The sequence below is a fragment of the Sturnus vulgaris genome, chromosome 1 (genome assembly GCF_052056855.1).
Source record: "Sturnus vulgaris isolate bStuVul1 chromosome 1, bStuVul1.hap1, whole genome shotgun sequence".
Lineage (NCBI taxonomy): Eukaryota > Metazoa > Chordata > Aves > Passeriformes > Sturnidae > Sturnus > Sturnus vulgaris.
In genome coordinates, this window is record NC_142243.1 from 155,753,378 (window position 1) to 155,765,414 (window position 12,037).

A 12,037-nucleotide genomic window follows, 5' to 3' on the forward strand; every position below is an offset into this window, starting at 1 on the left:
ACCAACCCCATCACCTCCATCTTTCTCCTCCCACCCCATGATTTTGTGCCCCTGGTGACCCTTTTGGTTCCTTCTCATGAGATGGTTTTGGGTTCTCCAACTTCACCATGTGGTGAAGAACCAGGTTCACATGGATCTCCCACCCATCTCCCACCAACCCTTTGACCTCCAGCTTTCTCCTCCCACCACCTCTAGGTCTTCGTGCAGCCGGCCAACGTGGCCGTCACCAAGATGGACGTCAATAACCTGGCCATGGTGATGGCCCCCAACTGCCTGCGCTGCCAATCGGACGACCCGCGGATCATCTTCGAGAACACGCGCAAGGAGATGTCCTTCATCCGTGTCCTCATCCAGCACCTGGACACCAGCTTCATGGAGGGCGTCCTATAGCGGCCGCCACCGCGCCGTCCCCACCCCGCCACCGCCTCCCCCATCCCCTCCAAGGGTCAAAGTCCCCAGGTGGTGGCACCTATCTCCACCAAGAACCGGGTGGTCCATGAGGTTCTCCACCACATTGTGAGCTCCATCTCCACCAAGTACTGGGAGGTCCGTGAGGTTTTTCACCACGTGGTGAGCTCCATCTCCACCAATATGAAGAACCAGGAGGTCCATGTGCTTCTCCACCACATGGTGAGCTCCATCTCCACAAAGAACCAATAGGTCCATGAGGTTCTCCACCACATGGTGAGCTCCATCTCCAGCTGGACCTCATGGACAGAGAGCATCCAGCGATTGCCTCCATCCCTTCCTGCCTGGATGCAGGGACAAGGAGAAGTCCTTGAGGTCCATCCTGACCTTCTGGCCATGTCACTGCCTGGTTCTTCGCTGGGGGAGTCAGGAGGAACATCCCAGCTGTGGGGTCTCCATGGGGTTGGGAAGGTGGGAGAAGTTCACCTGGACACCAGGGAACTACGGTGACAATTGTCCCCCACAGGGAAGAGACCTGGGAGGTCCCCATGGAAGTGGTGGCCCAGTGCAGTCATGGTGGTCAATTGTCCATCCTGGAGGAGCTGGGTGGAGTGGATGTCCCCACGTGTCCCCATGTCCATCCTGTCCCACACACATTGGCACCATCAAGACCTGTCCCAGCACCCACCGGTCTGCCCTGCTCTGTTGGACCTCTCCCAGGATGTCGCATCTGCTCCTGGTTCTTCTGGGCCCATCTTGGTGTCCATCACCAACTCCTGGAACCATCTAGAGGTGCATCATCTCCTCCTGGTCCTTCTAAACCCATCCTGTTATCCAGCATCTCCTCCTGGTCCTCCTGACCCTATCTTGGTGTCCATCATCAACTCCTGGTCCTTCTGAACCCATCTTGGTGTCCACCATCAACTCTTGGAGCCATCTTACAGTTCAACATCTCCTCCTGAACCCATCTTGGCGTGCACCATCAACTCCTGGAGCCATCCTGGGGTCCATCATCTTCTCCTGGTCCTTCTGAACCCATCATCAACTCCTGGAGTCATCTTGGGGTCCATAGTTTCCTCCTGGCCCTCATCATCTCCCCCAGCTTCTCCTGGTCCTGTTTTGGTTCCCTTCCCCTCCTCCAGACCCCTCTTGGTGGCCCCAATCTCCTCCTGGACCCACCTTGGCACCCATCAGCTCCTCCTGCTCCTGCTGGACCCATCCTGGTGTCCGTCATCTCCTCCTACTTCTCCTGGACCCATCCGAGTATCCACCATTTCCTCCTACTTATACACCCATCCAGGTGTCCATCATCTCCTCCAAATCATCCAGGACGTACCTGGGCACCCATCTCCACCTGGTTCTGCCCAGCCCACCTTGGTGTCCCTGGTATCTTCCAGGACCCATCTTGGTGTCCCTGATCTCCTCCTGGGCCCACTTTGGTGGCTCCCATCTCCTCCAGGTCCTTTAGGTCCCACCTTGGTGCCCCCATTTTCTTGAGGACCAATCTTGGTGCCCCCCAACCTCCTCTAGGACCCACCTGGGTACTATCACCTGCTCCAGAACCCACCTGGGCAGCCTCCAACTCCCTCCTGGTCCCCCCCAAATCTCCATCAGGCCCCACCTTGGTAACCCAAACCAACCTTGGTGTCCCAACCTCTTTCAAGACCCACCTTGGTGCCCATCAATCTTCTCCAGGTCCTCCAGGTTTCACCTTGGTGCTCCCACCTCTTCCAGAATCCATCTTGGTGACCCCAAATCTTCTCCAGGTCCCACCCTGGTGACCCCAGATCTCCTCCAGGTCCCACCTTGGTGCTCCCAGTCTCCACCAGGTCCCACCTTGGTGACCCTGAATCTTCTCCAGGTCCTCCAGGTCCCATCTTGGTGCCCACAATTTCTACCAGGTTCCACCTTGGTGCTCCCATATCTCCTCCAGGTCCTCCATGTCCCACCCTGATGGACCCCAGTCTCCAGCAGGACCCACCTTGGTGACCCCAAATCTCCTCCAGGTCCCACCCTGGTGGTTCCACCTCTTCCAGGTCCCACCTTGGTGACCCCAAATCTCCTCCAGGTCCCAACTTGGTGCCCTGAAATCTCCACTAGGACCCACCTTGGTGACCCCATCTCTTCCAGGTTTCACCTTGGTGGCCCCAAGTCTTCTCCAGGTCCTTCAGGTTCCACCTTGGTGCCCCCAAATCTCCACCAGGACCCACCCTGGTGACCCCAAATCTCCTCCAGGTCCCTCAAAATGGAAGGGTCCCCAAGGCCAGGAGGGTCTTATGGGTCAGAGGGGTCCCCAAGATCCTGGGATGGTCTCCAAAATGATGAATGGGGTCCCAGGGGTGAGGGGTCCCCAAAATTGAGAGATCCCCATAGTAGGGAGGTCCCCAAAATGGAGGGGTCCCCAAAGTAGGAACAGTCCCCAAAATGGAGGAGTCACCAAGGCCAATGGGTCCTCAAAGTGAGGGGTCCCATGGAGGAGGTCCCCAAAATGGGGGAATCTCCAAAGTGGGGACAATCCCCAAAATGCGGGGGCCCCCAAGGCCTGGAGGGGTCCCCAAAGTGGGGACAATCCCTAAATTATGGTGTCCCATGGGCGGGGGGGGGGTCCCCCAAAATGGGGTGAGGCTCCTCAAATTGGGGTGGGGGGGGGTTCCCAAACTGGAGGTGGTGGGGACAACCCAGCACTACCTCCCAGCTCTACTCACTGCCAGGGGACCCCCACTTTTCCTCCACATCCGCTTAATTAAGTTTTAATTAATTAATCATTAATTTCTGGCACCCATTCATTAATTTTTAAGTCATTTCCCCTCCTTTTTTTCCGGCGGTTTTTTTTTTTTGTGTGTTTTTTTTTAAAGCCTCGAGGTTTTTATTTATTATTATTAAAAAAAAAAAAAAAAAAGAACGACTGGAAAAAAAAATCCGAATTAAAGGGATGGACCCACCCCTCTCTCCCCGGGATTTTCCCAGGATTTCCCCCAGTCCCGGGAATTCCCTCGGGAATTCCTTCGGGAATTTTCCTCCTCCCCAGAGGGGGGGGTTGGATTTTGGGGTCCCCCCAGGGGCCGCCGAATTCTGTATTTGGGGGGGCTCCGGCCCCCCCCCGCGTGTGAATAAAGCTCCGTATGGAAAGCGTTGCTCGTTCCTGGTGCCTTTGGAGCGGGAAAAGCCGGGAATTTGGGATGGGAGGCGGGAATTTGGGATTCTGTGTGTCCCTAAATGTCCCCAAGATGTCGCTGGGGCCGTGCTCCTCCGCTCCCCCCCGCTGCCGGTTCCGGTTCCGCCCGGATCCTTTTTACCGCCGCACCCTACCGAGGAGGTGCCCCCGCATTCCAGTCCCCCAGCTCGCTACTTCCGGTCACCGCTGCCACCTGTCGCGGTCGCCAATCCCTGTCGCGACAAAGAAGTTGCCAATGTTTTTCTTACCTGGATCAGCAGGGATAGTGAGAGTTTTTAATAGGGGAATCTATAGGGGAAACCCCCAAAACAGCCCCTCCCATCCCAGGGACCCTCCCCGAGCCTCCCCTAAGCCCCTTCCAGCCCCCCTAAAACCCCAGAGGAACCCCTAAACCAGCCCAAGGAGCCTCCCCCTCTCCAGCGCCCCAAAAGCATCCCAGATAATTCCCCGAGATCTCCAAAACCATCCCAGAGCCCCTCAAAACTACCCCATGGACCGTCCCAACACAGGGACCTCCAGAAATGCTCCCCCATTCCATGGGCACCCCAAAAACTCCCAGGAACCCCCTAAAACAATGCCCACATTCCAGAGATACCCTAAGCCACACCCCCTCCCCCCTCCCAGTACCCCAAAACCACCCCAAGGACACTCCAAAAATCTCCAGGACCCCCCATAACCGATCCCCACCATTCCCCGGACTCCCTAAATCACGTCAAGGAAACCTAAAAAAAAAACCAAACCTCCAGGACCCCCCTAAACCACCCTAAAGACCCCTTAAACCACCCCAAAGACACCCTCAGAACTCCCAAAACCACACTCAATGACACCCCAAAAGCCTCAGGACCCCCCTAAACAAATCCCCCGCATTCCAGCGATCCCCTAACAACCCCAAAGACTCTCTCAGAACCCCTAAAACGCGCCAGGAACCCCAAACATGCTCCCCTCCCATTCCAGGAACATCCCAACAACGCCCAGGACCCCCCTAAAACAAGTCTGTCCAAATCCAGGGACTCCCGAAACCAACCTAAACACCTCAAAACCAACCCAAGGACTCCCCAAAAACCCCCAAGATCTCCCTAAACCAAACTCTCAAAACCAACCCAAGGACTCCCTCAGACCGCAAAGCCAGCCCAAGGACACCCCAAAAAACCGACGACCCCCTAAACCAAATCCTCCCATTCCAGGATCCCCCTTAAACCACCCTAAAGACCTCCCCAGCACTCCAAAACCACCCCTAAGACACCCCCAGGACCCTAAAAACCACTCTCAAGGACACCCCAAAAGTTTAGGATGCGCCTAAACCAATCTCTCCCTTTCCAGAGATCCCCTAAATCACCCCCAAAACCTCCTCAGCACTCCAAAACAACCTCAAGGACTCCCTCAACCACCACAAGGACACCCCAAAAACCCCCAGAACCCCCTAATTCCAGGGACACTCTAAACCACCCAAAGACCCCCAAAACAGCCCAAGGACGCCCCAAAAATATCCAAGACCCTCCTAAACGTAATCCCCCCAAAACCACCTCGGGAACCCCCAGACCAGCCCCCCCCCCGCAATTCCAGGGATTCCCCTCAGCGATTTCCCCCCTCACAAATTCCCGCCGCGGCTCCTCGGGAGCACCTGGCTGGGTTTCCGCCGCCGTTCCCGCAGGAATTCCGCTTCCCAGCGCTTCCGCAGCACCTTCAGCTCCTGCTGCCGCTCCATGGCCGCCGGAACCGGGATACGGGATCTGGGATCGGGATCTGGGATCGAGGATTGGAAATCGAGGGAAGCTCTGGGGGGAGACCCCAGAGTCGCCTCAGAACGAACCTCCCGCTCCTGCTGCGCTCTAGCCAATAGAAAGGCAGAGCTCAGTGATTGACAGCAGCTGGAGCCAATAAACACCAAACTACCGCGAAGCGTCCGCCCACACCCCAAAACCAATGAGAAGTGAGAATGAACTTTGACAGACAGCTGTGGTAGCCAATAAGCAAGCGGAAACACGCCCCTAGGGTGGATCCCGCTCGCTGATTGGTGGACGCAGCGCGCTGACACGGAGGTGGAGCTTCCGTACGGGCAGGGGCGGGTGGGGGCTGCGGGCAGGCGGTGAGTGGGGGGCGCCATGATGGGGGGGGCGCCGGGGCTGGTTTCGGGGTTCGGGGTGTCTCTGGCGGGGTTCCGGGGATTGAGGGGACCATATGGGAGCTTAGGGGTACATGGGGCGCTCCTTGGATGGGTTTAGGGGGGTTGGATGGGTTTAGGGATGGATTGGGAAGGCTGAGAAGGACCCCGTGGGTGGGACGGGCTGGGTTGGGGGTCCAGGGGGTCCTTGAGGTGCTTTCGGGGGACTGGGGAGGAGGAAGCTGATTTGGGGGGGTCCTGAGGAAGGAGGGTTGGGTTTTGGGGTTCTTGCTCTGGTTTAGGGGGATTCCTGGGATGGGTATTGGAGGGTTCGGGAGGGGTCCCTGAGCTGGTGTAGGGAAATTTGTGGAGTCCCGAGACTGGTTTGGAGGTCCCAGGGCTCATTTGGGGGATCCCTGAACTGGTTTTGGCGTCCCTGGTACGGTTTAGGGAATCCCTGAATTGTTTTGGGATCATGGACTGGTTTGCGGGGGTCTGGGGGATCCCTGGGCTGGTTTAGGCGATCTCTGAACTGGCTTTGGGTGGTCCCTTAACTGGTTTGGGCGGGGGAGGGGGGAGTCCTGAACTGGTTTTGGGGTCCCTGGACTGGTTTAGGAATCTCTGAACTACCTTAGGGGTCTCTGGACTGGTTTGGGGCTCCCTGGGCTGGTTTAGAGGGACCTTGGACTGGTTTGGGGGGGGTCGGGGGGATCCCCGGACTGGTTTGGGGGTCCCTGGACTGGTTTGGGATCCCCGCACTGGTTTGAGGAGGTCTGGGGGACTTCTGGGCTGGTTTGGGGTGTCCCTGGTGTGATTTAGGAGAGTCCGTGATTGGTCTGGGGAGGTCTGGGGGGCATCCCATGACTGGGTTAGGGGTCTCTGAGCGGGTTTTGGGGATCCCTGGATGGGTTTGAGGAATGCCCAGACTGATTTAGGGGTCCTTAACTGTTTTGGGATCCCTGGACTGGTTTGGGATCCTTGGACTGGTTTGGGGAGGTCTGGGGGATCTCTGCACTGGTTTGGGGTGTCCCTGAAGTGATTCAGGGGAGTCCCTGGATTGGTTTGGAGACGTTTGTGTGAGGAGGTCCCTGGACTGGTTTAGGGGTCTCTGGGCTGGTTTAGGGGTCCTTGAACTGATTTGGGACTGGTTTATGGAGGGGTTCCTGGACTGGTTTTGGGGTCCCTGGAGTGATCTGGGGGATCCCTGGACTGATTTAGGGGACCCTGGGCTGGTGTATCAATCCCTGAGCTGTTTTGGAATCCCTGGACTGGTTTAGGGAGGTCTTGGGGGTCTCTGGACTGGTTTTGGCATCTCTGGATGGGTTTGGGGAATGCCCAGGCTGGTTTAGGGGTCTCTGGACTGTTTTGGGATCCCTGGGCTGGTTTTGGGGGGTCCCTGAACTGCTTTGGGGGGGAGAGGGTGTCCCTGGACTGGTTTAGGCGTCCCTGAACTGGTTTTGGGGATTCCTGAACTGGTATGGGGGATCCATGGGCTGGACTGGGGATCCCCAGGCTGATTTGGAGGTCCCTGAACTATTTTGGGATCCCTGGAATGGTTCTGGGGGGTGGTCCTGGGGCTGCTTTGGGGGGTTTAGGGGGTCCTTGGGCTGGTTTAGAGGGAGCTTGGACTGGTTTGGGGATCCCTGGACTGGTTTGGAGGTCTCTGGAGTGGTTTGGGGGATCCCTCAACTGGTTTGGGGATTCTCTGGGTGAGGTTCTTTCGTGGGTGCTCCAGGAACCCCAGTATTACAGAATCTCCACTCAAGCTTCTACCCCAAAATCCCTCTTTCGCTTCCCTTCCCCCACCCCATTTCTCCCACAGGTTCCCTTTGCGGCCAAGAGGGAAATCGCTGGATTTTGGGAACATTCCCAGAATTCCGCCATGGCTCCCTCGCGCAGCCGCTCCTCCACCCGAATCCCGCCGTGCATTCCCAAGCGCCAACTCCCGCCAGGATATTCGGATTCTCTCCTTTTCCTCTGCGCCCGCCGCATTGTCGCCCACCACCCCCTTCCCATCCTTCCCGCCCTTCCCGCCCACCTCTATCCCATCCTTTTCCAAGCGGCATTCCTGGATGGAAGACCCCTGGTCCTGCGGGATTTGGTGGCTGCTTGGCCTTTCCCGGTGCTCAACTTCCAGCGGCTCGTGGGGCGCCGGGAGCTGCTCCGGGATCATCCCTGCAAGCTCTGTGTCCAGGCCGTCATCCTGGCTGTGGTGGCGCAGCTCCGGCGGGAGCTGGAAGAGCCCGGCCGTGATTCCAGGTGGGTTTTGGGAATTTCGGGATGATCACAACCTCCATTCCTCCAATTCCTCCAGGCGTTTTCATGGTTTCTTCCTATTTTTTCCAGCGGCTGCCGCCTGCGCGTGCTGGATGTGACGGGAGTTCCGGATGATCCAGCCGGCCGCGCTCCTGACGGGATGAGCGTCTGGTCCGGCACCGTGGCTTTGGCCAAGGCTTGCGTGGAGGTGTCCAAGCACCAGCGAGAATTCCAGAGACGCGGATCCAAGCGGCACAAAGGTCGCTCTGGAGCTGCCACGGCCGCAGCCGCTCCGCAGCCCCCGGGCGTGGACGTCCACGCCGACCTGTTCGTCAACGGAACGTCCTACGGGATCCTGCGGGACGCTCTCCAAACCGGAGCCACCGGCCCGCTGCGCCTCAAGTGCCGCGAATTCCAAGCGGAAAAGCTCTCCCTGGCCGGCATCGTGAGCCTGCTGGAATCTCTGGATCCTTCCTGCGTGCGGAGGGTGGATCTGCGCTTCCGGAATTTGGGATTGACCGGGCTCTCGGTGATCCTGCCTCACCTCTCGCGCTTCCCGGAGCTGCGCAGCCTCAAGCTCCAGTACAGCAACGTGGACGTGCGGCGGCCGACGCCGGAATCGGCCATCGGAATCCGCTGCCTGGCCGGGCAGCTGGGAATGCTGCCCAGCCTCCGGGAGCTCAACCTGGGATCGTCCCGGCTCTCTGGGAATCTGCGCCAGATCCTCTGGTGAGTTCCCCATGGAGCGAGGGTCCTTCCTGGGCTCTGGGGTGATTCCCAAGGGTTGGGCTTGATGATCTTGCGGTGATCCCATGGTTCCAGGATTTTATTATCCCAATGTTCCCATGATTCTGTTATCCCAGAAGTTCATGACTCCATAATCCCTGAATTCCAAGATTCCAGGATTCCTAAAGGCTAAAGTACACGACCTTGGAGATTCTCCCCAATCTTAGTGATACCATGATTCCAGGATTTAATTATCCCAATATTCCTGTGATTCCATTATCCCAATAGTTTATGGCTCAGTGATTTCATTATCCTACAAATTCATGATCCCATCATTCCTTAATTACAAGATTCTCAAAGGCGGGGTCCTCAGGGTCTTTTCCAGTCTGAATGATCCATTGATTCCAGGAATTCATTATCCCAGTGTTCCCATGATCCTGTGATTCTGTTATCCCAATGGTTCATGGCTCAATGGTTCTGTCATCCCATAATGCCATGATCCCAAAATTCTGTAATTCCAGGATTCCCAAAGGCTGAACTTCAGGATCTTGAAGATCTTCCCCAGTCTAGTGACCCCATGATTCCAGGATTTTATTATCCCAATATTACCATGATTCCATTATCCCAGTCCTTGATTCCAGATTTCCCAAAGTTTGGGCTTCATGGTCCCTGAGATCTTTTCCATCCTTAGTGATCCCTGGTTCCCATTATCCCAATAGTCTAGGACTACATTATTCCATGATCCCATAATTCCTTGATTCCAGGATTCCCAAAGGTTGGACTTGATGACATTGAGGCCTTTTCCAACTTTAATGGGTCCATTATGATCCCATAATTCTATAAATCTGTGATCCCAAGACCTCGTAACTCCACCATTCCTGAGCTCCGTGATCCCATAATTCCCTGAGTCTCAAAGCTTAAACTTAACGGTCAGAAAAGATTTTGCCCAACCTCAGTGATTCCATTAGTCCATGATTTCATGACCCCATAATTCCAAAACCTCAGGGTTTTCAGGGGTCGAAGTCGGTGAGTCTTGGAGCTCTTTCCCAACTTTAGTCATTCCATCGTTCCATTATTTGATTCCACAATTCCATGACCCCTTCATCCCATAATTCCATGATTCTCAAACCTCCAACTTCATGTTCTAGGCGCTCTTTCCCAACCTCACCCATGCCACAATCCTGCGTTTCCATGGATGCAATCCCAGTTCTCATTCCCTAAATTTCCCCCACGAATCCCAACATTCCCAGCTCCCACCAACCCTCCCCTGGGCCTCACCTCTCCCTTTTCCCTCCCACCAGCGACCTCCAGGCTCCGTTGGAAAGCTTGGAATTGGCCTTCTGCTCCCTCGTTCCCGCCGACCTCGCCTTCCTCTCCCAAAGCTTCCACGCTCCAGCCCTCAAAAGGTTGGATCTGAGCGGCCATGACTTCTCCCAAGGCCTCCTGGAGCCGCTCCGGCTGCTCCTGGAGGAAACCTCGGCCTCGCTGCTGCACCTGGATCTCATGGAATGCCGCATGGCCGATTCCCACTTGGACGCGCTGCTCCCGACGCTCCGGCGCTGCTCCCGCCTGCGCTTCCTGGGACTCTACGGCAATTCCCTGTCCACGGCCGCGCTCAAGGATCTGCTCCAGAAAACCTTGGAGCTGCCAGATCTCCACCTGGTTGTGTATCCTTTCCCCGTGGATTGCTACAAACCGGAGCCTCCGCGTCGAGTCCCGGGATCCCGACGGATTTACGAGGAGCCCATGGATGGGGAACGTTTGGCAGCGGCCACCGCGGAGATTTCCCAGCTGCTGGCAAATTCTGGGAGAACCGACCTCGTCTGGACTTACAATCCCTACGGCCATGGAGCCCTGGACTACTTCTCCTTGTGATTTGGGAAAAGTTCGGAGGCGGGAAAATCTCGGAGCCTCCATTGTAGAAAAGCGCTGCTGCCTCCTTCCCAAAATCCGGGCGTTTTCCGCCTCATCCCGGTGCTTTTCTGCCTCATTCCAGTGGGTTTTTTCCTTTCATTTTGGTGCTTTTCTGCCTGGTTTTGTTAGTTTTCTGTCTCATCCCGATGTTTTTCAGCCCCATTCTTAAATTTTTCCCTGGTTTTGTAGCTTTTCTGTCACGTTTTGAGGATTTTCCTCCCCATCCCCATAGTTTTCCCTCATCCCAGTATTTTTCCCCCATTTGGTTATCTTTCCAGCCTGTCCCAGTGTTTTTTCAGCCCATCCTGGTATTTTTCTGCCTCATCCTGGTATTTTTCCATCCCATTTCATGATTTTTTCCAGCCCATCCCAGTGTTTTTTCCATCAGGATTGGCTTTGCACAGCCAAATTCCAGGAGGCTCCGGGGCTTGATTCCACTGGAAGCTGCCGGAAGCTTCTCCCGTGTCCAGCCAATCCTGTCGGGAACAGCAGCGACACCTTTGGAATAAGAATGAAGTTGGAAGAAACCAATCATAGCCCAGCTGGAATTCTGGAGCAGAAATTTGGGAAAGGAACAACTCCAGAGATGATTCTAAAGTGCTGGAGTGGAAATTCCCAAAATTCTGCGGTGCATCCAAAGGGAAGCTCATCCTGGAGCTGGATCTTGGGAGGGACCTGCGGATCCACGGGAAAAGGAGCAGATTCCTGGCAGGAATCTCACGAAGGTAAAATCCTTGGGAGCAGGATATTCCTGACGTATTGATCCCTTGGAAAAGTCCATGAGGAATTGTCTTCCATGGGAATGACACATTGGAGAAATCCATGGAAAACTCTTGCCATGGGATGGATTTGCATTAGAAAATGCATTGAAAACTGACTTTGGGATGGATTCACAGAGAAATCCTTGGAAAGTTTGCTGTGGGACGGATTTACATGGGAGAAATCCATGGAAAACTCCCCTGGGATGGCCCTGGCTCCCAGCACTGCTGGAGGGATTGAGGGAAAACTGGGAAAGAGAGAACTGGGGGAGGGAAAAGTTGGATTTGGGGTCTTGTTATCCTGTTCTGATTCCATTGGAAATAAACGCATCCTGTCCCAGATTCTGAGTCTGTCGTACCCGGACAGGATTTCCTGAGGGATCTTTCCCAATCCTTATCCCAATCCTTGAATTCTCCATAATTTCCTTCATTTCCATGTCATTTTGGTGTTTTCCCACCTAATGCTGGTGGTTTTCCACCTCATTCTGGGTTTTTTATTACTTTTTACCACTGTTTTTCCACCTCATTTGGACAGAGTTTGCCTCATCCCGGTGTTTTTCCACCTTTTCCCAGAGCTTTCCCCCTCAGCCTGGTGATTTTCAGACTCATTTGCTATTTTCCCTCCATCCCGTTTTTCTTACGCCATTCCGATTATTTTCTAACCCATTTTGGGATTTTTTTTTTTTTGCATTATCCCAG

The 12,037-nt window shown here is 55.3% G+C and overlaps 2 protein-coding genes and 1 long non-coding RNA gene across 4 annotated transcripts in view; 2 read left to right on the plus strand and 1 right to left on the minus strand.

Moving 5' to 3' along the window:
* Positions 1 to 3,537, plus strand: part of ARHGAP39 (Rho GTPase activating protein 39) — a 100,534-nt gene extending 96,997 nt beyond the window's left edge. For both annotated transcript variants that reach the window (XM_088180407.1, XM_088180416.1), the window contains one exon: positions 196 to 3,537. In XM_088180407.1, coding sequence (XP_088036533.1) covers positions 196 to 390 — 195 coding nt within the window. In that variant the 3' untranslated portion in view covers positions 391 to 3,537. The remainder of the gene's footprint in view (positions 1 to 195) is intronic.
* On the minus strand, positions 3,251 to 5,640 carry LOC148225618 (uncharacterized). Its single transcript, XR_015808759.1, has 2 exons — positions 5,205 to 5,640; positions 3,251 to 3,795 (listed from the first exon to the last, which is right to left on the minus strand). It is a non-coding gene; the product is annotated as an uncharacterized LOC148225618 (long non-coding RNA).
* A 289-nt stretch (positions 5,641 to 5,929) lies between these two features.
* On the plus strand, positions 5,930 to 11,680 carry LOC106863737 (leucine-rich repeat-containing protein 14-like). Its single transcript, XM_014893293.2, has 3 exons — positions 5,930 to 7,943; positions 8,031 to 8,669; positions 9,968 to 11,680. Exons 1-3 carry the CDS (start codon positions 7,162 to 7,164, stop codon positions 10,539 to 10,541), a joined length of 1,995 nt encoding a protein of 664 aa, XP_014748779.2. The 5' UTR covers positions 5,930 to 7,161; the 3' UTR covers positions 10,542 to 11,680.
* Positions 11,681 to 12,037: the final 357 nt, after the last annotated feature.